This window comes from Aotus nancymaae, unplaced genomic scaffold, assembly GCF_030222135.1.
Source record: "Aotus nancymaae isolate 86718 unplaced genomic scaffold, 86718_ANA_hifiasm-v0.15.2.pri h1tg000014l, whole genome shotgun sequence".
NCBI classification, from domain to species: Eukaryota; Metazoa; Chordata; class Mammalia; order Primates; family Aotidae; genus Aotus; species Aotus nancymaae.
The window spans coordinates 41707842-41735697 of NW_026988425.1; the positions used below are offsets into that span (position 1 = coordinate 41707842).

The window sequence follows — 27856 nt, forward strand, 5'->3', positions numbered from 1 at the left end:
AAAGCTGCAAGAGTAAATGCACTGCCCATAGTGACTTCTTCACTTGCATAGCTTGGACCCTGAAAAACAACAGGTCCCACACCCTGAAGATGCTGGAATAGGGTGACCCAGGAAATCCTTCCCTCCCTGGATCTTTCACAGCATTCTTTTAACACCTTCCTCTACTATTTGTGTATTTTTTAAATTAACATTCAAGGTTATAAACTTTTAAGGGCCAAGAGTGTGTTTTACTCAGTTTTGTAAACTCTACAGCCACTATCACAATACTTGCTACAAAAAGAGTTCCTCAATAAACACTTACGTTTCATTACACTAAGCTGAGCTGAAATTGGCCAGGAACAAGAACTAGAAACTTATTTGCATCACCATCAAGGGGGAAAAAATGGTTCAAAGAGTTAGAGACCTGTTTTCTATCTCCACTTGATGGCTATGTGAAAAGCTGTTCTTAATACTTCTGCTCTCCCAAATAATATTTGCCTCCTCCTGTTTCCCAGAAGTTGTATAAAAAGATGTATGGCAAAAATCCCAGGGAATTCTGACAACAGAAGACATGTTTGTAGCATCTTGGTCACTGTCCTTAGGATATGTTTTTCTTAACTGAATAAGTAGTTGTTGAGAATCTATGTGCTGACACTGTTCTAAGCACAGGATATACAACAGTGAGTAGACAGAAAAGTAGAAGAAAATACATCCCTACCCTTATAGACCTGATAGTTTAATGCTAGAACAAATGTCAATGAGTGTTAAGTAGCAAAGAACAGAAAAATAGAGAAGTCACCCAGTTCATAGAAGTTGCCAAAAGCTTCCCCGGGAAGGTAAAAATTAACAGCAATTGTAAAGAAGTGTAAGAGTTAACCAGGTGGAACTGGAGGCAGATGAAAGAGCAAGTGCAAGGACATGGTAGGAGGGAGGAGGACAGATTGAAGGAACTGAGCAAGCTTAAGTAGCTGGAGCCGAAGTAATCAATGAAATAGGAAACACGCACAGAAGCTACACCATGCCGGGCCATGTAGACTTCGTGGGAGTTTGTGTGTAACATGATCAGAATTGCATTTTAAAAGACTTCTTTGGTGCATGGTGAGGAATGGATTGAAAGGCAGCAAACCAGGCAGGGCATAGTGGCTCACACCTCTAATCCCAGCACTTTGGGAGGCTGAGGTGGGCAGATTACCTGAAGTCAAGAGTTCGAGACCAGCCTGGCCAACATGGTGAAACCCTGTCTCTACTAAAAACACAAAATGAGCCAGGCATGGTGGCGCATGCCTGTAATCCCAGCTGCTCGGGAAGCTGAGGCAGGAGAATCACTTGAACCCGGGAGGCAGAGATTGCAGTGAGCCAAGATCATGCCATTGCACTCCAGCCTGGACAACAAGAGTGAAACTCTGTCTCAAAAAAAAAAAAAAGAAAAGAAAAGAAAGAAAGAAGAAGAAGAAAGGCAGCAAAGCAGCAGTGCGTATCATGTATGGTCCAGAAAACCTCAGAAGGCCAATTTTTGCTTTTTAAACCATCAGCTTTCTTGTTACAGATACCCAGGGGCTCTTTTTTTTTTCTTTTTTGACTTTTAAGTCCAGGGGTACAAGCACACATTTGTTACATAGGTAAACTTCTGTCACGGGGGTTTGTTATGCAGACTATTTCATCACCCACGTTATTAAGTCTAGTTCATTAGATATTTTTCCCGATCCTCTCCTTCCTCCCACCCTTCACCCTCCAATAAGCCTCAGTGCGTGTTGTTCCTTCTATGTGTCCATATGTTCTCATCATTAAGCTCCCACCTATAAGCGGGAACATGCACTATATGGTTTTCTGTTTCTGCTTTAGTTTGTTAACAAAAATAATTACCTCAAGCTCCATCCATGTTCCTGCAAAGGACATGATCTCATTCTTTTTATGGTTGCATAGTATCCCATGGTGTATATGCACCATATTTTCTTTATCCAGTCTGTCACTGGTAGGCATTTAGGCTGATTTCATGTCTTTATAAAAGAAGCCTAGTGGGGCCATTTAAGCACTGAGTCAGAAGAGTCTGGGGTCAGGCTCAATTTAAAAGTGTTGCTCTAAGGTCATTGCCAGATTCAATATTTAGGATGACTCAAAATTCATGCCTTACCATCTTGGTGACCACAATTGTATGTTATACTTGGTTTTGTGTCCTGGGAAAAGGAAGCCAATTTTCCCTCAAAGTGATGCAATTTAGGGTCTCTACAAACAGTAAGAAGTGACTGATTGAGAGAAGAGTCAACAGTCTTTGAGGATTATGTTTGTATATGTTTAAGTCAAGGAATTTGTGAACTGGCATGATAGCCTGGGGGAAAACAGCTTCATGACTGTCTTTCTCTCAGAAACAGTTTTTAGCAGGCTCCCACCTGCCTGGGCTTCCACTGGCAGTTCTCAAACACACACAGCCCTTCAGGACTGGGGCCAGGTAATCACAGACTTCAGTCAAACCCTATTTGCATTTTCTCTGAGAAAAGCCTGAGGTTTTCTTTTCTTGATCTTAGTCCAAAGCTGAGGTTTTCTGGAAAGTTTGAGAAGAAATTCATGCCTAGCAGTTAGAGGCCTATCGAAAGGGAAAAGAAGATGTCTGTATACCCCTATTTTTATTTTTTTGGCTGGAGAAAGCTCCAAGAAGCAGCCTTGTAATCAATTTCTCTGGCACACCTGAGCCCTTGCAGGATGCACATTGGCTATGTCATACTCACACAAGGAATATTACTTAGTACAATACTGACACCAGGAAAGCTGAATCTATATAAGATAGTAAAAGATGCTTAGCAGCAAAACTGGCTATATTCCTTCATTTATTTATTCATTCATTTCTAAATAAATGAGTATTGGTTAAGCAACCACACTGTGCTAGATAATGGGAATTACAGTGTCATTAATTTCACTAGGGTGGCACCAGAGTAAATATCTTGTGAGCTCAGAGATCTAGATCCCCAAAAATGATCTTGGCTTAGACCAAGTTCTCACAGCATTTTGGAGAAATAGGTCTTCCCAGGGTCCAGGAAATCTCCCCATCCTGGTAATTCCTAGGTCATGGGGACATCTGACCTCTAGTGCTGAAATGGGGCCAACAATCTCATAGACAGTTGTTTTTGAATAAACACACAAATTAATCCTTCTACTGCTAAAGCTTGAAACTTGTATTTGTTTTATCTTGAGTTCCTTCTTCAGTAAAGGACCCTCAGGCCTCTCAAAAAAAAAAAAAATGCTAGTTCCTGTTTTCTTACACAGTGTTACATTTCTTCCCTGCTATATCAACTCTTAGTTTTAGTCAGTTAGGGAGATGGATTTGAGACTGAGCTTTCATTTTCTCAGTGGTTAGCTTTCTGTGTAGCAAGCAGCAGGATCTAGCCTGAACTCCTGGTTTTCCAGTAACAGAGCCACTTTCTGACTTGCTATCTGAGCTCCTGGAATCGGCTCTGAAGATGCAGGCTACATTCGTCCCAAAAGGTCTGCTGTGAGTTTACATGCCTAGAGAGTCCCGTTAATGGGCCTAGTGCCAGCTACCCAAGTACCAAAGTCTCTAAACCCTCTTAAACATGTACATGTGTTAATGTCTGCTGACCTACTTCCCTGCCTACCCACCTACCTGCCTGTCTCCCTCATATTATATCCCTATAACAACAGGAAAAACTGAAGCCATGACTGTATTTGGAGAAGAGAATTGGGAATGATAGCTTGGAGGGAGACCTTGCCCTATGTGTCTTTGGTCTTTTTTGTATTCCTTAAGAGCACATCTCATTCTAGCTTCAGCTCATTTATCTACTCCTCCTTTTACAGCAAAGTGTCTCAAGTTTCTACATCTTCCTTTGTCTAAGTTGCCAATGGCTTTTATGTTACTAAGTCCAATCATCAGTTTTCTGTCTCCTTATGATTATTTACAGATTCAATAAACTCTTTAGTCTTTCTTGACCAGTGTCTTCATTTGGCTTCTGGGACATTATACTTGAATGGTGTTATTTTCTCATCTCATTGTGCTTTCTCAGTCTCCCCTGTTAGCTCTTCTTCTTTTGTTTGACATCTATATTTTGGATGGGCCCAGGGATCTGTCTTGGGTTCCCTTCTCTATCTACGCATGCTGTCTACATGGCTTTATTCAAATTCATGGCTTAACACCATGGATGTATTAGTGATTGCAAGTTTATATCTCTAGTGCTGCCTCACTTCTGCTGACTTACCAGCTCCAGATGAATGTCTGGAGGCATCTCAAACATAGCATAGCCAGATCAGAGTTTAGGACTTCCTTGTGGTCGCTCAAAATCTGGTTTTCTCCCAGTGTTCCCCCATCTTGGTACTATATTCACCCAATCTCACAGATCTCAAACCTAGGAGTTAGCTTTGATTTCTCCTTTGGTCTCACGTCATAGTCAATTTTTCAGCAAGTTCTGTAGACTCTATCTCCAAAACATATCACAAAAACATTTATTTCTTCTCACATCTACTACTCCAGTCCAAACCTAATATTCTGCCTTCGAGGAGACTGCTGTAGCCTCTGAACTGGTCTCCTTCAATCTTGCTTCACTATAATCTATTCTTCACATGAGAGTCAAAGTGGATTTTTTTAAAAATGAGTGATTATCGATTGAGATAATTGTGCCCACAAAGGAACATTTGGAAAGGTCTTGGACACATTTTTCATTATTACAATTCAGAGAAATGGATGCCACTGGGTAGAGACCAGGGATACTGCACAGAACAGCGTCCCACAACAAAGAATTATCTGGCTCAGAAAGTCAATAGTGCCAAGGTAGAGAAATGTTCAAAAATCCCATTCCCTGGTTTCCCGTTGCACTTGGAGCAACCTTTATACTGTTTTACAAAGTACTAGTAATATGGCCTGCCCCTATCTATGTTTCCAAATTTATCTTTTACTCTCTTCCTCTTCACATTTTGATCCAGCCACATTGATCTTCCTGTTTTTTGTTGGGTTTTTTTTTTTGTTTTGAGACAGAGTCTCACTCTGTCACCGGGTGCTAGGCTGGAGTGCAGTGGCGTGACCTCTGCTCGCTGCCACCTCCACCTCCCAGGTTCAAGCAATTCTCCTGCCTCAGCCTCCTGAGTAGCTGGGACTACAGGCGCACGCCACCACGTCCAGCTAATTTTTTTGTATTTTTAGTAGAGATGGGATTTCACCATGTTGGCCAGGATGGTCTCGACCTCTTGACCTCGTGATCTACCTGCCTCGGCCTCCCAAAGTGCTGGGATTACAGGCGTGAGCCACCATGTCCAACCCAAGAATTCCAATTTTCTAAGAACTCTACACATGTTAACTTGTACATGCATCACTACGACTAGATATACTACCAGAAACTAAAGAACAGGGTTTTTAAATAATGTGTCTGATGTCACATGGCTAGTAAATGAGAGAAGTGGCTCCAAAGCCCCAGCTCGTAACCACTGCATGGTACTATAAGTCAGACTTCAGCTTAAGTCATCTCCTCAAAGAGACCTTTCTTTACTCACTTCTAAATTTGTCATCCAGGCTGGTCCCGGTGGCTTATGCCTAAAATCCCAGCACTTTGAGAGGCTGAGGTGGGCAGATCACCTGAGGTCAGGACTTCTAAACCTGGCCAACATGGTGAAACCTCGTCTCTACTAAAACTACAAAACTTAGCCAGGCATGGCATCACATACCTGGTAGTCCCAGCTACTCAGGAGGCTGAGGCAGGAGAATTGCTTGAAACCAAGAAGTGGAGGTTGCAGTGAGCCAAGATCATGCCACTGCCCTCCAGCCTGGGCAACAGAGTGAAACTCCATCTCAAATAAATAAAAAATAAATAAATGAGTAAAATTTTCACCCAGTTGTTCTTTCACCTCATCTTTCCTCAATCCATGGCATAGCTCAGACCATAATTAGATTTTCTGGGTTTGTATTTATGTGTTTGTTTATGACATGTCTCTAAATTAGGAATCACCAAAATTAGGAATCATGAATATCTTATTTATTCTGTATTCTCAGTATACAAGAAAGTGCCTGGCACATAGCAGACATTCAAAAAATATTTTTGAATGAATGTTACTAAATTGTCTTGTTAGAAAAGGCAATATACCAAATTTATCAAAAGCATATATTTTGGAGCCAAATCTATGACTGAGTACCATTTCTACCACATCATATTATGTGATCTTTGGTAAAATGGCCTAACCTTGTTAAGTCTTCATTTCTACATCTTGAAAATGGAGGTAGTAACTACCTCAGAAGGTTGACTAAAAATTAGATAATGCTTATAAAGCTTTCAGATTTACCTAAGTGTTTAGTATATGTTAGCTATTAATATTAGAGAAAATAAAAAAGACCTAATGACATTCAGCCTAACTATACTCCTCCAAACTTACTTCTATTTTTTTGCCTGAAGGCTTACAGTCATTTATATATTATTGCCACAGCAAGTGTCAGAGCCAAATCTTCAGTATCCAGTTCTAATACTTCTGATCCTTGAGTAACAGTTGCTAACTACCTACATTAATGGACTGTACATGCTTAATTAGGCATATTCTTGTCAGTTTTGAATTAACAACTAGTATTGATATTCAATAATTTGATGTTTCAAGAATAAACTTTTCTTTTATTGACCCTAAAAATTACTTCAATCTAAATTAAGTTCATGCAGCAATATTGTACAAAATCAAAGTTTTCCCATTATGGTTTCTGAAGAGACTTTAAGAGTTGGCCAATTTCAAACAAGATGGTCTTTATAGTGACATAGTGGGAGGAACCCCAAATGGGTCAATAAGAAACCCAGAATTATAGTTTGGCCACCTGAGTAAAGGAAGCTCAAAATAATAATGGAAGAATCCAAACAGTAACCAAAACACCATGGTACTAATATAAAAACAGACACATAGACCAATGGAACAGAATAGAGAGACCAGAAATAAGGCTACACACCTAGAACAACCTGATCTTCAACAAAGCTGACAAAAACAAGCAATGTGGAAAGGACTCCATATTCAATAAATGATGCTGGGATAACTGGCTGGCCATACGCAGAAGATTAAAATTGGACCTCTTTCTTACACCATATACAAGAATTAACTTAAGATGGATTAAATACTTAAACGTAAAACCCAAAACTATAAAAACCTTGGAAGACAACTAGGCAATGCCATTCTGGAAATAGGAACTGGCAAAGATTTCATGACAAAGACACCAAAAGCAATTGCAACAAAAATAAAAATTGACAGATGGGATCTAATGAAACTTAAGAGCTATTGCACAGCAAAAGAAACTATCAACAACATGTTTACAATATAAAGGATAGGAGAAAATATTTGCAAATTATGCCTCTGACAAAGGTCGAATATCTAGCCTCTGTAAAGAACTTAAATTTACAAGAAGAAAAACAAAAAACTGGGCAAAGGACATGAACAGACACTTTTCAAAAGAAGACATACATGCAGCCAAAAAGCATACAAAAAAAGTTCAATATCATTGATTATTAGAGAAATACAAATCAAAACCACAATGAGTTACCATCTCACACCAGTCAGAACATCTATAAATAAATGCTAAAAAATAACAGATGCCAGCAAGATTGCAAAGAAAAGGGAACACAAATTAATTCAACCATTGTGGAAAGAAGTGTGGTGATTCCTCAAAGAACTAAAAACAGAACTACCATTTGACCTAGCCATTTTATCACTAGGTATATACCCAAAGAAATATAAATAGTGCTACCATAAAGACACATGCACGTGCATGTTCGTTGCAGCACTATTCACAATAGCAAAGACATGAAATCAACCTAAATGCCTATCAATGACAGATTGGATAAAGAGAATGGAGTACATATTTACCATGGAATACTACGTAGCCATAAGAAAAAAACAAGATTATTTCTTTTGCAGTAACATGGATGGAGCTAGAGGCCATTATCCTTAGCAAACTAACACAGGAATGGAAAACAAAATACTGTATATTGTCACTTGTAAGTAGAAGCTAAATGATAAGAACACATGAACACATAGAAGAGAATAACAGACATTGGAGCCTACCAGAGGGTGGGAGGAAAGAGAGGATCAGAAAAAATAACTATTATACTAGGCTTAGTACCTGAATGATGTAATAATTTGTACAACCAACCTCTGTGACACAAGTTTATCTATATAACAAATCTGTGTGTGTACCCTGAACCTAAAATAACAGTTTTTCTTAAAAAAAAAAAAAAATGGAAGCCCAATCAATGAAATGAAAATAAAAGAGCAGCAGGAGCAAATGTTTGAATCTTTCTGAGACCTTTTAAAATTAAAGTAATAGTTACACAATCAACATTTGGTTTTATATCCAGCCCAGAGTTGAGGCCCCAGGAACCATGTTCCAGGGGGTTATAGCTGACTTCCTGAGGAAAAACACTAGTACTAAGTGCAGCAAGAAAAAAGCAAATTGAAAGTGGGACTGTGGAAGGCTGGTTCTAAGAATACCCCCAATGATTCCTTCCTCCTGATATCCATGTTCTTGTGTAATCACTTCTCCCTAAATGTAAGTGGGACATAGTGACTTATTTCTAAAGAATAAAACATGGCAAAATAAATGAGCTGTCATTTCCCAGACTCTAATTTCCATCTTTCTTCCCTCTTCCATTCATTCCCTGGCTCTGAGCAAAGACAGCTGTGAGCTTCCCTATGGAGAAGTACATGTGACAAAGAACTGAGGGAAGACTTCAGTGCAATAGCCAGCAAAGAAATGAATTCCACCATCAATTACATGAACCAGCTTGGAACAAGAACTTCCCTCCTTTGAACCTTCAAATGAGATTGCAACCCTGGCTGCCATTTTGACTGCAGCCTTGTGAGAGACTTTGAGGGAGATATACTTCAGCTAAGCTGCTCCCAGATTCCTGATTGAGAAACTGTGAGATAATAAATGTTTATTGTTTTATTTTGGTTTTTTGTTTCTTTGCTTTTTCTGAGATGGAATCTTACTATGTAGCCCAGGCTGGAATGCTGTGGTGAGATCTCAGCTCACTAAAACCTCTGCCTCCCAATCCAGGTTCAAACAATTCTCCTGCCTCAGCCTCCCGAGTAGCTGAAATTACAGGCACACACCACCATGCCCAGATAACTTTTGTATCTTTAGTAGAGATGTGGGTTTCACCATGTTGGCCAGGTTGGTCTTGAAGTCTTGACCTCCTGATCTGCCCCTCTTGGCCTCCCAAAGTGCTGAGACTACAAGCATAAGCCACCACAACCAGCCATATTTATTGTTTTAAGTGGCTAAGTTCTGGGATCATTTGTTAGGCACTAATAGATAATTAACACAGAAACTGTGCCAAAAGTAAGGGCCCTATTAACTGACACTCTGTTGCGGTCCGTGAGATCGGCACATCTGCCGGGGGTCTCTTGACCAGCAAGAGGGTCCCAATACCTGGAAAAGAGAGTGCGCGGAAGAAAAGAATGACAGAAAAGAATGAGGTCTGGAGGGCTGTCAGGCCACACCCAAGACAGCAGTTTATTCTCGTGCACAAGAGTTTATATATGTTTTTTCATACAGTGACTGATGTAGGTCCCATTACAAAAGTTTTATCAGGAAGGAACAGAAAATTACAAAGTAAGCAGGGGAGGGGGTAGCATACAGGTTTATCTAAAGGTCGCTGAACCCAAAACAAACAAAAGATTCTTATCCTATAAAGATTCTCATCCTCTTATCAATAACTACAGTTACAGTAAGTAACATCAAGGCAAGCGATACTTTGAGGGGTAGCAATTTTCTAGTAACATGTGAGTGATCACAGGATTTAGTGAATGCAGGTAAACAGAGTCATAAAACCAGCCCAGAATGGGAACTTCAAGAGAGACAATAGTCTCGTAAATGGTCACGCAGGCCTCACCCAGACATGCCATTAGCTCAGTGGATCAAGAATAGGCTTCTGCAAACTCAGGCCTCTATCACTTCCTTCTTTTTTCCTCAGCTCGACTACCCTCAGCGGGGAGAGAATATGTCCGGGCTCTAACTCTGTAATGGCGGAGACACTGAGGGGTCTCTACCCTGGTGGAGTGATCCCCATAACACTCATTCATTTATTTGTTCACTTAACATTTATTTTTTGAGCATTGCTGAGATAAAACCATCCCAAAGACAAGAAGAGTTCTCTGTCTTCTAAAATTTTCATTTTATAGAAGTTCACAAACATCTAGAAAAGGCAGAAGTATTGAAGTCCCAGTCAGGGAAGGCATTCCAGAGAAGATGGACTGAGTTCTTGGCCAGACCTCATTGGATACATAGCATTTGACAGGCAGGCGGGACGGGGACAAAAGAAGTGGAGAAGTAAAAGCATGGTGGCAGACAGGAAACAGGTCTAGAATCTGAGACTCTACAGGTTAGTGAAAATTGTGAGAGAAAAAAACACAGAAGAGAAGGAGCAGGGCTCATTTAAAGTTTCCTTTCTGGCCAATAACAACCAGCATCAGGGACTCTGTGGGAAAAAAAGGCCATCTTCTGCTGGCCCGAATATTGTACATAAAATTTATTAATTTTCTCAAAGATGGGAATGCAGAGGACGTAATTTCTTCATTCGGTTTATTGTACCATCTCTAAGACCATTGTTATACTACTGCATTGTTCCTAAACCTGAGTGAACCATTTATCACTAAAAGTGAGGGAGAAAGAAAACAAAAGGAAAATTATTTTCAGATGCAATATCTTGAGGATTTATATCTTATCAGCTAGGCCAGAAATTTAGCTGAAATGTTGCATGTGTGTCACCACATGTGGGAAAAGAAAAATTTTTAGGCCACAAATGCAAAACACCATTGGAAAAGATGACAGAATGATGATTATCATAGGGTTTTGAATTGAAGTTATACAAGAAGGGTGTATCTATGTTATTAGCATTAGACCTTTTCATGGCTCTTTCTGGAGTGTATGGAAAAAAATCTTATAATCTTTACTCTGAAAATATTATTTATTTAAGAAGTGAACCATTTGAAGAGAAGATATAGGATCCTCTCAAGCTTCTGTTAATGTTTTTATCACTGGCATCAATTTTTAATGTCTTGAGTTATTTAAGTTAGACCTTTCTGTGATAAACATTGTTGGGAGGTTGAATTGTGTCCCCTCTAAAATTCATATGTTGATATTCTATCCCCTAGTACCAGAACATGATGATATTTGGAAACAGGGACTTGAAAGAAGTAATTAAGGTAAAATGAGGCTATATGGGTGGGCATTTATCCAGTGTAAGTGGTGTCCTTATAAGAAGAGACTAGAGGCTGGGCACAGTGGCTCACGCCTGTAATCCCAGCACTTTGGGAGGCCGAGGTGGGCGGATCACGAGGTCAAGGGATTGGGGCCATCCTGACCAACATGGTGAAACCCCGTCTCTACTAAAAAATACAAAAAATTAGCTGGACGTGGTGGCGTGTGCCTGTAGTCCCAGCTACTCAGGAGGCTGAGGCAGGAGAATTGCTTGAACCCAGGAGGCGGAGATTGCAGTGAGCCAAGATTGTACCACTACACTGCAGACTGGTGCCTGGCAACAGAGCAAGACTCTGTCTTAAAAAAAAAAAAAAAAAAAAAAAAAAAAAAAGAAGAGACTAGAACACAGACACACCCAGAGGATCATGTGAAGAAAGAGAGAAGATGGTCATCTACACACCAACCCAAACGACCCTCAGAAGAAATCAACCCTACAGACAAGTTTATCTTGAACTTCTAGCTTTCAGACCTGTGAGAAAATAAATTGCTATTGTTTAAATTACCCAATCTGTGGGATTTTGTTATGGCAGTTCCAGCAGACTAATTCAGCAGTCTTTATAGTTTCACAAACAGAATAAATAGAAAAAAAAATTCACTCAAATTTTATCTCATCCAACAGTAAATATATTTAACTCATCTGTAAACAGTTTCACATAATTTTCTCACTTAAAAAAGTAACTTCTGTTAACAAAAGACATTCATTGGAGATACATTTTTAAATATGCATAATCTAAATTTTAAAATTAAAGAGTCATTATCCTTAACCAGTTAATATTACAGTTTATTGCCAGTGGTTTTTCTTTACAAATATATGCACTAATGGTTCCAAATATTCTAATGCATCATGGACATTGTTTACATATTTTCAATGTGACTTTGGGCAGATTGGTTAACCTCCATATATTTCAGTTTTGTCATCAGTAAAATGAGGATAATAAAAACTCTTGAGGTTTGTGTTAATGATTTATATTAAAGTGCTGTATACAAGGCACTTACTAAAGTGCCTGGCACCTACCAAGCAAACAATAAATGGTCTGTATATATTTCTATATCCTGCATTTTACCAAAAAAGGGTCATTCTGCATGTTATTTTTGCAATCTACTTTTTTTTCAGGTTTTATATAGTTACTACTAGTTATTTGTTACATTCTGTTTCTGGGTATAAAAGTGACCCACATATAAGAATGACTTCTCCTGATCTCATGGAGTTTTTGTTTGAACAGCTTTTCTTCAAGACTCTCAATGTAGAATTTCATGCAGTTTTAAGACTCTTGTTCTTTTAACAGCCTCCTTTTGTTTAGGAAAATTTCTAAAAGCACAGTTGGAGTTGAGAACTCACTCAAATTTGAGACGTTGCCAGGCAGTAAAGGAAAAACAGAACGGTTCCTGCTGACTCTGCAGCACAGCTGCCAGATGCCTTGGTTAACTTGTGGGAAGGGAAACAAAACAGAATTGCGAAATGAAATGCTTTGGAGACCACAAAATGGTGGAGGCAGAATTGACATTTACCCCTCTTGTACTTTTAGTAATGGTTCAAAGGGTCATCTATATGCCAAGCCCACAGGTCTGAGCCAGAGGCAGGCTGCCACCAGGTGGAATGAGCCAATAGAAGGAGACTCCAGTCAGGGTGCTAAGGGTACCAAGAAGTCATCTCTTCCATGGCCCCTACACCACCACTACTACCGAACAGCAACCTCCTTCACCTGCAGGTTTGTTCATTGAGCTTTCCTCAAAGGCATAAACTCACAAGAGAATTTAAACTTGAAGTTCTTAGGATGAAAGAGTTTCTAGTTCTTTTTCAAAGCGATTTTTCATGGCGGGAGGGAAACAGCTTGAGAGAACACTCAGCACATGTGGGTAAGAGACACACCAGCTCTAAAGGGTGAAACAAATAAAAGGAAGGCTGGAGGCTGAAGCTTTAAACCAGCTCAGTTAAGTCTTGTTTACCTCCAACTGTGCAAAGGCCAGTCAAAGCTGTGCAGGGGGAGGGAGTGGTGTGATAGGCAGTCAGTGTCGCTTACAAACACCCTGTAGCTATCATGAGGAAAAACTGCCTCCTAACAGGGCATCAAGATATCACCTGAGTGCATGCAGGGTAAGGCTGTCTCCATCTAGAAAACACCTGCTTTTAACCCGTGGTACTTATAGAGCAGCCTTGGACCCTACAGAAAGACACAAGACAGGGAGGGCGGTGAGCTCCTGCCTGTCAGCAGTAGTTCTTTCTTCCAGTACGTCATTATCACATCAAATCAATTCAACATATCTTTGCCAAGTGTCCAGTATGGCCAGGACATGGCATGAAGGTAGCTCTGCCAAATGGAGGCCGCTCTGGGGAGCTGGCAGTTCTATTGTGCAGCAGCTATATCTGAGGACTTTGGCCTCAGAGGTGAGGAAGCCAGTGACAGGAAGACTGGAGGAGAGATCCACATCCCATACCCAAAGGGTCAATTGCCACATATGTTTACACTGCAAAGGAGCACATGATACCACAGGCTGACCCAGTAGGGGGCTTTCCTGCCAACTAGCTTTTTTAAAAAAGACAAAATTAGAGTGTCTCTGATGATAATAAAGAATTTAACACGGATCTTTGAATAACCCTAAGAAGTCGATGTGACTTTATTTCATAAGAGAGAAATTTCATGGAACAATATGTTCAAAAAGGTGGGTCAGGGCCGGGCGCAGTGGCTCACGCCTGTAATCTCAACACTTTGGGAGGCCAAGGAGGGTGAATCACAAGGTCATGAGATCAAGACCACCCTGGCCAACATGGTGAAACCCCACTTTTACTAAAAATGCAAAAATTAGCCAGGCATGGTGGCGCACGCCTGTAATCCCAGCTATTCGGGAGGCTGAGGCAGGAGAATCACTTGAACCCAGGAGGCAGAGGTTGCAGTGAGCTGAGATTACACCACTGCAGTCCAGCCTGGCAACAGAGCAAGACTGTCAAAAAAAAGAAAGAAAGAAAGAAAGAAAGATGGTGGGGAGGGAGGGAGGGAAGGAGGAGAAAAGAAAAGAAAGAAGAAAGGAAGGAAGGAGGCCAATGGCAAAATATTGCTGCAGTTGGTTATATTTATTTTAATACTGTTCTTTTCTGCTTGTTTTTCTTCCAGGGTTTGAAAGCATGGAACATTGTCAGCATAAACTTAATGCTATAAAGATGGCCCCAGTAGGACTCCTAAAATAACAAAATTCTCAGACTTTGTTTACAAGTACAACTAAGCAGTTTCACTCATTTTTTGTCAGTATGCCTGAAAACATGGATTCTTCATTTCTTTGTCTGAAAAATGAACGTTGTACTGGCAGATGGATAATGATGCCTCCCAAGCCTACAGTCTCCTTCTAAAGAAAACTGCCAGCTAGAACCCTCTGGAGGAAAATTGCTGCAGACCACTGATCCTAACTCTGGCTGAACATTAGAACCACTGGAGAATTTTTAAAACTTGTCACTGTCCAGACCCTACCCACAGAGATTTAATTCCAAAATTCTAGTTAATCTTGGATGGGGTCCAATTTCTAAAGGCATTACAGAAGATTCTGTTTTGCAGCCAGAGTTGAGAGCCACTGCTCTAGACCATTCCATAAGCTGGGGTGGCTGGGTTAAGTAAGACTACAGCTGCTCTCCCTATATGCAATTAATCATGGTAATTAATTGAAATGGCTTGTGTCAGGATCTTCAAGATTATCCCCATATTCAGAAATTTGCTAAAAGGACCCATCAGCAAATAGCCTCATAGCTAGGACTTATTACACAGATGAAATAACAAGAATGCACAGTGAGATCATACTGGAAGAAGACACAGAATCTAGAGAAATCCATGCAGAGGCTTCCTATGCTCTCTCCTTCTGTAAAGGGAGACGTGTGAGTGACCTACTTTCTCCAGTAATTTAAAATGCAGTACCATATATGCAGTGTTTCTCCACAGGAAATCCCACTAGAGACTCAGTGTTCAACATTTTTACTGGGGGCTGGTCACATCTACTCTCTGCCTAACACGTGCCAAAATTTCAGACTTGCAGAAGGAAAGCATGTGTTCAGCATAAATCACGTTGTTTTCACAAACAGTCTAGTCACAGTGAAACTTTTTTATCAATTATGGAAATTACTGTGCTAAGGGCCAACCTTGCAAGCAGGCCCTACTAAAAATAGCAGCCGTAGGCCTACTATGTTGACATTCTGCCCATGGCCCAGAACAGAGATGATGAATATCAACTAGACTAATAAATTCTTAGGAATTTGACTTGAAACATATAAAGAGCCTCAGGCAGTTGATTTGTAAGTGACCAGACACAGAGGAGTAAAGCAAAAATTAAGAGAATGTTTGAGTCGCATTGATGGCACTGCTCTAGTGAAGAGAACAAACTCCAGTGGTGAGGATTTAACAAGGTAACTTAGCTTTTTGAGTTCTGTCATTCTTATGTGTCCCAAATACTGTTTCTCTTTATTCCCTGAAACCTATCACCCCATTTATTCCTTGTTCTCCATGAATTTTCTGTTTCTTAGAGCCACTTTTGTCCTCTCTATAAATCTCAATCATTTTCTCCTTTCTGCAAACCCAGCCAGAGTGAGTTTTCAACCCTTTGAACCAAAAGCACTAACATGTCCTCTCATCACCTGATGGTGATCCAGGACCACCCAGGACACAGTCTGGGACAGAGCAACCACTGACATCCTCAAAGAAGAGAAAAAGAGGAGTATGAGCTTGTCACCCAGAATGGGCTTACAAAGCCACCACCATCATTTTTAGCAACATGCTGCCTTCCACACTAATTGGACTTTAGCTGAATTGGTTAAATAGTAACTTTGCAGAAAAGTTTTGGTCATGGAGATTATAGAGATTTAGGCCCTGTGGATCCAGAATAAAAAGCAAATAATTGAGAATTGTGAAAGAATTCCTAGTTTTACACCAGACACAGTGGTTCACATTTGTAATCTCAGCCCTTTAGAAGACTGAGGCAGGAGGATCACTTGAGGACCATAAGTTTGAGACCAGTCTGGGCAACAAAGTGAGACTATATTTCTAAAATGAACAAACAAACAAACAAACAAACAAACAAAAATTCTTAGTTCTATGCAACTCATCTATGTATATCTTGGTCTCACTCAATGTTTAGATGGACGTATCTATAAACTTCAAAATCTTTTTAAACAGTGAAATAATCATAAAACTATTCAGTTCAGATGATGTGAAATGCAAGCTTTCAGGTTAAAGGATTAAGCCTTCCTCTATCAAAAGATCATTCGTTGAGGGAGAAGTTCTCCTTCCCTAAAAAAAAAAGCATTCATTTAATCCTCTCCATTTCACAGCCCATTTTTCTAGTGCTAACACTTTCCATTTTCTATTGTCATTACATATTCTTTCTACCACAGTTGTTGATGATTTAAATAAATAGTAGAATCTTAAAACAGGAAGAGGCATTACCCATCATCAGAAACTCAAGCCTCTGAGGCCAGGCATGGTGGTTCACACCTATAATCCCAGCACTTTGGGAGACCAAGGTGGGCAGATCACCTGAGGTAAGGAGTTCAAGACCAGTCTGACCAACATGATGAAACCCTGCCTCTACTAAAAATACAGAAATTAGCTGAGCATGTTGGTGGGTGCCTGAAATCCCAGCTACTCGGAAGGCTGAGGCAGGAGAATCGCTTGAGCTAGGAAGCTAGAGGTTGCAATGAGTCCAGATTGCCCCATTGCATTTCAGCCTGGGCTACAGAGTGAAACTTTGACCCAAAAAAAAAAAGAAAAAATTCAAGTATCTGGTTTTAAATATGAGGATCTCGAGACCCAGCAAGATTTTAGACTTACTCAAAATCTCACAGTTGACTATAACCAGAGCCAGAACTAGGACTCTGATCTTCTGACTTTCAGGCTAATTTATTACCACTCTATGTTCTTTATCTTGTTTGTTTTTTTTCCTGTGCAATTGAATTTAGGCTTCAAAATTGTGGATAATAATGACTATCTCTAAAGCTTTTATCTTTTCCTAAGTCTGTTCTCATTCCCAGAAAATACTAACATTCACAAGGCTGTGTACTTGTGATTGTGCAATAAATAACTCAACACTCAAATTTGCTAATGTTTGCAGACTAAGATTATGTATTTCTAAAGAACAGGAAGCTGTGCTCAAAATTTGTTCTTTTCAGTCTAAGAACAAGTCAGCACAATGTGTTGTTTGTCACATAACCTTCACTCACTCATTTACTTTTAAAACTGTATCACACGACAGTATTCAACTCAAAGAAGGCAAATGTTATCTGTACAGCAACTGCTTTACTCAGAAGTCAGGTGTCAGTTAATCTACCAGTCATCAATGGAGAAAAACTTAGCTAACCATTATTAGAATCACAAATCTAGAAGGTTTCAGATAAATCAAACACCGCATGTTCTCACTCATAGGCAGGTGTTGAACAACGAGAACACACGGACACAGGGAGGCCAGCACTATACGCTGAGGTCTGTTGAGGGGAAATAGGGGAGGGACAGCAGGGGGTGGGGAGTTGGGGAGAGATAGCATGGGGAGAAATGCCACATATAGGTGAAGGGGAGGAAGGCAGCAAATCACACTGCCACGTATGCACCTATGCAACAATCTTGCATGTTCTTCACTGTACCCCAAAACCTAAAATGCAATTAAAAAAAAAGAAGCTTTCAGAGCATTTAATGAAATCCAGAAATACATTAATAATATACAGAAAAACAAAATGAAATGCAGAAATATGTATAATATGCAGGAAAACATTTAAAACAATAAGCACTAGATCACATAATGAATCTTACAATGTCATAAGAACTTACACATGACAGAAAGCAGCAGAGATTGAGCTAGTCCAATTATTATTTTCTGACTAGGCATTTGTGCTTGAAAGTAGTTAAACTCGAACATTTTTGCCCCTGAGGCATATTAGAAAGGCAAGACAGCTTTGGGGTCCAGCTGATTCTTCTATTTCTTTCATTTATACAATGAATATTGTACCACTGTATAATAAATATTACATTAATATTATTGAACGCATCCTTAAGTGCTAGAAAAATTGGATATCTATATGCAAAAAAACAAAAATAAACAAAAAAGCCTCAACTTTCTTTCACACCATACACAAAAATCAACTCAAGATCAACTCATGGATCTAAAACTATTAAACTTCTGGAAGAAAACACAGGTGAAAATCTTTGTGACTTTGGCTTTGATAAAGACTTTTAGAAACAAAATGCACAAAAATTTCTGCTTCTCAAAAATCACTGTAAAGATAATGAAAAGACAATGCCACAAACTACCAAAAAAAAATTCAGGGCTGAGCGCGGTGGCTTACGCCTGTAATTTCAGCACTTTGGGAGGCCGAGGCAGGCGGATCACAAGGTCAGGAGTTCAAGACCAGCCTGGCCAACAGGGTAAAACCCTGTCTCTACTAAAAATACAAAAATTAGCTGGGCGTGATGGCGCATGCATATAATCTCAGCTACTCAGGAGGCTGAGGCAGGAGAATTGCTGAACCAGGACCCAGGAGGCAGAGGCTTTAGTGAGCCAAGATCACGCCACTGCATTCTAGCCTGGGCTACAGAGCAAGACTCTGTCTAAAAAAAAAAAAGAAAGAAAGAAAATTCAAAAAAGGATATCCGATAAAGGACTTGTATCCAAATATTAAGAAATCATGTAAATAATAATAAAAACTGGCTGGGCACAGTGGCTCACACCTGTAGTCCCAGCATTTTGGGAGGCCGAGGTAGATGGATCACCTGAGGTCAGGAGTTCGAGATCGCCCTGATCAACATGGAGAAACCCTGTCTCTACTTTAAAAAGTACAAACTTAGCTGGGCGTGGTGGTGCATGCCTGTAATCCCAGCTACTCGGGAGGCTGAGGCAGGAGAATCACTTGAACTCAGGAGGTGGAGGTTGCTGTGAGTCAAGATCGCACCATTGCACTCCAGCCTGGGCAACAAGAGCGAAACGTTGTCTCAAAAATAATAAAATAAAAATAAAATAACCCAACTTTAAATGGGCAAAAGATTTGAACATGTGACTGGAGAAGAGATACAAATGGCATATAAGCACATGAAAAGAAGTTCAAAATCATTAGTTATTAGAAAAACCAAAATTAAAACTACAATAAGATACTACCACTTTCTTACTAGAATGGCTAAAATTTCAAAAGGAGAATATCTAAGGCTAACAAGGCTACAGAGCAGCTAAAACTCTCAATGTTGCTGGACAGAATGTAAAATGGTACATACATTCACTTTGATAAATGGCTCGATTATTTAATATAAATTTAAATATAGATGTACCATATAGTCCAGCAATCCCACTTCTAGGCATTTACCCAAGTGAAATAAAAACTTGTGCTGAACTACCTCACATCCAGTAGGATGGCCATCATAAACAAAACAAAACAGAAAATAACAAGTGTTGGCAAGGATGTGGAGAACCCTTGTGCACTGTAAAATGTAATGTAAAATGTTACAGCTGCCTATGGAAAACAGTATGGTGGGTGCTCAAAAAATTAAAAATAGAATTACCATATAATCTAGCAATTTTGCTTCTGTGTATGTGTCCAAAATAATTGAAAGCAAAGTATCAGCCAGATATTTGTACACTCATGTTCACAGCATGATTATTTACAATAGCTAAAACATGGATCCAACCCAAATATTCACGGATGGGTGAATGGATAAGCGAAGTGTGGTATATGCATACAATGAATAAATATCATTAGGCTTAAAAAAAGGAATTCTGACATATGCTATGACATTAATGAATCTTAAGAATATTATGCTAAATGAAATAAACCAGTCATACAAAAACAAATACTGAATGATTCCATTCAACTGAGGTACTTAGAGTAGTCAAATTCACAGAGATAGAAAGTAGCATAGTGGTTGCCCTGAGCTAGTGGGAAGGGGAATGAGGAGTAACTGCTTAATAGGCATAGCATTTGTTTTACAAGATGAAAAGAGTTATGGAGATGGATGGTGATGATGGCTGAATAGCATTATGTATTTATTTAATACTACTGTACACTTAAAATTGGTTACATGGTAAATTTTATTTTATGTTTATTTTACTACAATAAAATAATATGGCTGAGAAAGGAAGATTTTTTTAAAAAAAAAGTATGGTAACTGAAGGGAAACATCAGGATAGAGACAGAAATTTTTATTTTAGACAAAGAGAATATTTTTATAGCCTATGAGATAGGATCCAGTAGAGGGAAAGAAGCTGAAAACACTAGAGAAAAACTAAATATTGAACATTACAGAGGAGATGGGCAGTGAGCATATTTGTGAAAATTTACCTTGAGTAAATGATAATGGTAACTGTTTCCATTATTCCATTGTATTGAGTGCTTACTATGCCATGTACCCAACTAAGTGTTATATATGTTATCTTATTTTGTCCTCACAACAACCTTAAGAGGTATATACTCTTTTTTTCTCCATTTAGCATCTTTTCAAATCTAAAACTGAGGTTGGGAATATATAGTATGAATGGAACACAAATGTGAACATAAGTTTCATACCAAATCTGTCTTGATGCTTATGTGAAACTGAACTAAAGAAATAAGAAGAGAGGTGGGATGTGCCTGTAGTCCCAAACTACTCAGAAGGCTGAAGCAGGAGAATCCCTTGAGCCTGGCAGTTTAAGTCCAGCTAGGGCCATATAGTGAGACTCTGTCTCTGCAAAAAAATAATTTTAATTTAAAAAAGAAAAGAAATAAGAAGAGGTGCATATATTGAAATATTTGCAGGATATTCAGGAAGAAATTTGCTAGAGTTTGTGTTGGATAGAATTAATGTCATGAATCCTATGAAATTAACTATTGAGATAGAGTGTTAGAAGCAAATTTTTCAGTGCCACAAAAAAAAAATAGCACTCGAACATAAATTTTCTCAGCAAGGCAATTTTTACTTCTATAGAAATGTGCATCTCACAAATGGAGCAGAGAGCACACCTCAACAGGGGAGGAAAAGGGATTCTCATCCCAGACGTAGGTAGCCCCTACTGCTGTGTCATTCCCCTATTGGCTAGGGTTGGACCACACAGTCTAAGCTAATTCTAATTAGCTACTTTAAAGAGAGCAGGGGTATGAGCCAGAGTGGCTGGATGAGCAGTTTCAGTGGGAAAGACAGTTACAGAACAGGTAACTAAAGGTGACTCAGGTCAGAGCAGGTGACCAGCGGTGAGTCAGGATGGAGCAGGGGGAAGAGATGTGAACTACTGATTAGAGCTGGCAGGTAGGTTGTTTACTGAAACTAAGGTCAAGGGAACAAATAGAATAAGGAAGTTAAACTTTAAAATGGGGAACAAAAAATAGGGGAGCTGACCATACTGACATACTGATTCTTTGAAGAGAAATTTTAGAACTCACTATATTTAACATAGTGGATAACAGACAATACATATCTAGAAGTTACAAAGAAAGAAACAGATTAACTGGGGGAGAAGTAACATTTGATGAGAATTTTTCAGAATCAGTGAAAGAATTAAATTCTCAGATATAAGAATTTCATTGACCCCTAAGCTAAAGAAATAAAAATTAATTCACACCTAGACACATCAGAATAAAACTGTAAAATACCATAAATAATTAGAAAAATCTTAGCAGCTGGAATGAAAACACAGATTACCTACAAAGTGACTATTAAAGTTGACTTCTCAATAGAAAAAAAAATTAAAATCCTAAAATAATATAATAGTATTTCCATAGTGTTGAGGAAAAATATCAGCTAAATTGTCATTCAAGGGAGAGATAAAATAAAATAAAATAAATTTGAATATGTATACCATATGAAATGAACACTATACATTTTCAAATGGTTCTTGAAAGCACTATCATATAAAGGATATACTTTAGAAGGAGGAAATTCAACAGAAAAGAGTAGGGTACAAAAACTAGTATGTATCAAATAATTTGGTAAATATAAAAAAAAAAAAAAAAGAATTGACTATGCCAGGCTTGATGACTCACGCCTGTAATCCCAGCACTTTAGGAAGCCAAGGCACGTGGATCACCTGAGGTCGAGAGTTCGAGACCAGCCTGACCAACATGCAGAAACCCCATCTCTACTAAAAAATATAAAATTAGATAGACATGATGACGCATGTCTGTAATCCCAGCTATTTGGGGGGTTGAGGCAGGAGAATCGCTTGAACCTGGGAAGCAAAGGTTGCAATGAGCCGAGATTGTACCATTGCATTCCAGCCTGGGCAACAAGAGTGAAACTCCATCCCAAAAAAAAAAAAAAAAAGAATTGACTATTGAAAAACAACAACAATAATGACTACTGGAGAGAGGAATTTTAATGAGATTAAACCAAAATATTAAACAAAAATGGAAAGTGAGGAAGGTGATTAGAACTAAAGAGTTCTAAAGTTCATTGTTTTGTTCACAAAAATGTAGATATATTTACTTTTGGCTTTTTACCAGTTTGCTTTTTTGCTTTTTATTTTTTTAATTTTTTTGTAGAGGTGGAGTATGTTGCATAGGCTGGTCTCAAACTCCTGGCCTCAAGTGATCCTCCAACCTTGGCCTCCAAAAGTGTTGGGATAGGCATGAGCCATCACACCTGGCCTGTTTTCTTTTCTATTTTTTTTTTTTAAGCCAGATTTTATTTGTATTTAAAAAAAAAAAAATGCTCAGAAGACTTAAAAGTTCCAAAGACCTGAAGATAAAATGCTCAGAAGACTTAAAAGTTCCAAAGACCTGAAGATAATAACAAGGTCCAATGTATAGCTACAGTGAGTTTCTGGTGATCAGTGACTGAGTCATGAAAGGCTCTATAGTGCCTTGGAGACTTTCGCTCCTTCGTATCACTCGTAGTCTTGGGCTTGTGGTTTTCTGCAAGTTCTTGTTAACTATAACTTTACACAGGGCTGCCACTCCAGTAAGGACAACAGAAAAAGCACCTATGGCTATCATTATTAATCCAGTAGAGAAAGCCACAGAGTCAGAGGGGTTGTTTACAACGATTCGCAGAATCACAGTTGATAACCATAAGCAGGTGACAAGCAGACATTCAGAGCAAGGCAAGCATCAGACCACCTATCTTTCTGGTAGTCTCATCCATGGATAAGCTTGGACAGGTCGGTACATGGTGATTTTTTTGCTGGTATGGCAGGCAGCTTTTTAGTCAAAAGAAGGTCAGGAATAGTTTCCCCAAAACAGCCAGATGCTCTCCATCAAGACAAACTCCTTGGATAAAAAAAAATCTTGATTTATTTTTAATGTAAAGGTAACTATTATAGGAATAAAATTACAATCTCTAATTTCAAAGGAAAAGAGATAAGGACTACTTGAATCCAGTAAAATAGGAGTTGACAACTTTTTTTCTGAAATGTCCTAATAGTAAATATTTAAGTCTTTACAGACTATATAATTTCTGTTGCAAATATACAACTCTACCATTGTAACATGAAAGCAGCATTTTTCCTCTGCACCATTTGTCTATGTCATTTTATGTTTTAAAAAAATGCAGATTCACTGAGCCAGACATGAATTACTATTTTTCCCTACTCCCTCTTATGTGAAAATTGTGTACTTCTCAATATCCTGCCCTTTCGCCTTTCTTCAGAGAAAGGCATACAGACCTCTCTCACAGGGGTGCATCCTTAACTTTGGCAAATAAACCTGCTAAAAATGATTGAGACTTGCCTCATCATTTTTGTTGATTGACAATCACAAGAGACACATTAAATCACAATTACAACAGAAAGTTTGAAAGAAAGTGGATGAGAAAAGTTAGAACAGAAAAATACTAACAAAAAAATGCAGAGTAAATTATATTAGTAGAAAACAAAATAGACATTAAGAGAAAATGTATTATATGAGATAAAGATATGCCCATCCTGAAGCTATATGCACTTAACAACATAGCCTCAAATATAAAAATCAAAACTGACAGATTTAAAAGGAAAAAATGATAAATCTATAATTATACATTTCTTTCAGAAACATTAAGAAGACAAAAGCGTAACAGAAGATTTTAACCAAACAGTTTAACAAACTTGATCTGTAGACATATATAGAAGTCTGCACTCAATAATTAGAGAATACTGCTTCTCAAACAAACATGAGCCCCTCTCCTTCCCTCACCTCTTTCCTCCCCACCTCCCCTCTTCTCGGTTTCCTCCCCCATCCCCTTGACTCCCCTCCCTGCCCTTGCTCTCTCGCTCACCCTCAGCGCGGCCCCCGCCATGACGGAGGCGAGTGGCGGTGCCGTTGCCACCGCTGCCGTCACAGCGGGGGAGTCGGGTTCCCAGAAAGTAGCTTGATGAGTGTCCAAAGTAGCAGTGGAAGTTTGGAGGGGCTGCCATCTTGGTCCCAGCTCTCCACGTCTCCAACCCCAGGCTCGGCAGCGGTGGCCAGGTCCCTGCTGAATCACATGCCGCCATCCGGGAGGCCCAGGGAAGGTGCAATGGATGAGCTTCATAGTCTGGATCCAAGAAGGCAAGAGTTATTGGAAGCTCGATTTACTGGAGTTGCAAGTGGGAGCACTGGGAGTATGGGCAGTTGCAGTGTTGGAGCTAAAGCCTCAACAAATAATGAAAGCTCTAATCACAGTTTTGGAAGCTTGGGATCTTTAAGTGACAAAGAATCAGAGACACCAGAGAAGAAACAATCGGAGTCATCCAGGGAAAGAAAGAGAAAAGCAGAAAACCAGAATGAAAGTAGTCAGGGAAAAAGTATTGGGGGACGTGGCCACAAAATTAGCGACTATTTTGAATACCAGGGTGGAAATGGCTCAAGTCCAGTAAGAGGCATACCTCCTGCAATCCTTCTCCTCAGAATTCACACTCACATTCCACTCCTTCCTCCTCTGTTCTACCGAATAGCCCTTTTCCTACTGCATTAGCATTTGGGGACCACCCTATTATACAACCAAAGCAGTTATCTTTTAAAATTATTCAGACTGATCTCACAATGCAGAAATTAGCAGCATTAGAAAGTAATAAAATCCAGGACCTGGAAAAGAAGGAAGGACGTATAGATGATTTGCTCAGGGCTAACTGTGATCTCAGACGGCAAATAGATGAACAACAAAAATTACTTGAAAAATATAAAGAACGGTTAAATAAGTGCATATCAATGAGCAAGAAACTTCTTATTGAAAAGAGTACGCAAGAAAAACTGTCAAGCAGAGAGAAGAGTATGCAAGATTGATTACGCCTCGGGCACTTTACAACAGTTAGACATGGCGCTTCGTTTACTGAACAGTGGACAGATGGCTTTGCATTTCAGAATCTTGTGAAGCAACAAGAATGGGTGAATCAGCAAAGGGAAGATATTGAAAGGCAAAGGAAACTTCTAGCCAAACGCAAACCTCCCACAGCTAATAATTCTCAGGCACCCTCTACCAATTCTGAACCAAAACAAAGGAAAAACAAAGCAGTCAATGGAGCAGAAAATGATCCCTTTGTTAGACCAAATTTACCACAACTGTTGACTTTGGCAGAATATCATGAACAGGAAGAAATTTTCAAACTTAGACTAGGACATCTCAAAAAGGAAGAGGCAGAAATCCAGAGCTGAAAAGAATAAACAATGAAGATAATTCACAGTTCAAAGATCATCCAACATTAAACGAAAGATATTTATTACTTCATCTGCTTGGTAGAGGTGGCTTTAGTAAAGTATATAAGGCTTTTGACCTTTATGAACAAAGATATGCTGCTGTGAAGATACATCAGCTTAATAAAAGCTGGAGAGATGAGAAGAAAGAAAACTATCACAAACATGCCTGCAGAGAGTATAGAATACACAAAGAACTGGATCACCCCAGAATAGTTAAACTCTATGATTATTTCTCCTTGGATACAGATACGTTTTGTACAGTGTTAGAATACTGTGAAGGCAATGACTTGGATTTCTATCTAAAGCAACACAAGTTAATGTCAGAGAAGGAAGCTAGGTCTATGGTAATGCAGATTGTAAATGCACTAAGATATCTCAATGAGATCAAACCCCCTATTATACATTATGATCTTAAGCCAGGAAACATCCTTTTGGTAGATGGAACAGCATGTGGCAAAATCAAAATCACTGATTTTGGTCTGTCCAAGATTATGGATGATGATAGCTATGGTGTAGATGGAATGGATCTAACTTCCCAGGGGGCAGGCACTTACTGGTATTTACCTCCTGAGTGTTTTGTAGTTGGAAAAGAGATACTAAAGATTTCCAACAAGGTTGATGTATGGTCAGTTGGAGTCATCTTCTTTCAGTGTCTTTATGGTAGAAAGCCATTTGGTCACAATCAATCTCAACAAGACATTCTTCAAGAAAATACAATATTAAAAGCCACAGAAGTCCAGTTCCCTGTAAAACCGGTTGTAAGCAGTGAAGCCAAGGCCTTTATAAGACGTTGTTTGGCATATCGAAAAGAAGATCGATTTGATGTGCACCAGCTGGCAAATGACCCATAACTTCTCCCACACATGAGAAGATCAAATTCTTCAAGAAACCTACACATGGCTGGGCTGACAGCATCCCCTACACCCCCTTCTTCAAGCATAATTACTTACTGACTTCCCTCCAAGATTGGCGTGATATCTTTGAATTGCTTCCAGATGCACACTTGAGTTTGAGAGCATTTGAGTGTTTTTTTGTTTTTTTTTTTTTACGTAAGACATGATTAAGAACTGTTTGTTTGTGAACTGAAAGTTCCTCATAGTGTCATTTGTATGAGCGTGGATCATGGACAGTGAATAAATGCACACTTCTGACTATAATTTTGAGCAGTGAAGGATGACTGCCTGTTAAACAGAAACAGGAATACCATGTTAAGATAGAAGAAAACACATTTTGTTTCATCTGGGGGAACACTGTAAATAATGTTTATAATACTTAAATACGTTTTGGTTGTTACTAGAGAGTTCTAATATGAAGGGTAGTTTTTCATTATTTAAAAACACATGGAAAAATATGAGACATATTTCTAACACACGAATTACAGTGCCTGGATACATTCTTCAGCATTTGGCAGTTAATCTGCTGAAACCAAAGTAAGAACTGAATGACAGTGACAGTTGTGTTTTATAGTAATAGAATGTGAGAGTTAGAATCTTTGGACAAAGTTAGGCTTTGTCATTTGCCTATTCTGGCTTTTACCAAGTTGTACCTCGAGATCACATGTCCGTTTTCTTTCACTGGTTATATTAAAGGGAGAGCTATTGTTTCTAAATACTTTACACCTTTGACAAAGTGAGCTGCTTGTTTTGAAATCAGTTGAATTCACTAAATTGTAATATTGCCAGTGTTTTCAACATATTAGAATTGCTAACAGGTATTTTTCTTTTGTTACCAGGTCTTGTTCGTCAAAACAGGTGACAGTATGTAACCAAATGCAGACCAGTTCTATGCAGGATAATGATAAATTCCCTTCTAGCTCTATTGTAAATTGTTGTACAGATGTCATATTTCAATTACTAAGTTTCAGCAGCTTATTCTTGTACAAATGTTTAAAATATGGCTTTTCTAATCGGATATTGTATTTTATTTAAGTCTTCTTGAAGGCGCTCTAATTGCTGCTAAATGATGTTGCTTCTTTGCTAAAAAATTAAATGACCTCCTAGAAGGTGCAAGTTGACTGTACATCAGAGATATTTAAAAGCAGACATTCATTAACAATCAAGATGTAAAAATGATCCATGTTGGACATGTTG

General features: G+C 39.0%; 1 protein-coding gene across 1 annotated transcript; it reads left to right on the forward strand.

The window, feature by feature from the left end:
* Positions 1-24449: 24449 nt before the first annotated feature.
* Positions 24450-26760, forward strand: LOC105704539 (serine/threonine-protein kinase tousled-like 1). Its single transcript, XM_064375764.1, is given in 3 exon segments — positions 24450-24967; positions 24970-25713; positions 25716-26760. Coding segments are annotated over 3 exon segments (2250 nt in total). The 5' UTR covers positions 24450-24465; the 3' UTR covers positions 26720-26760.
* The last annotated feature ends 1096 nt before the right edge of the window (positions 26761-27856 follow it).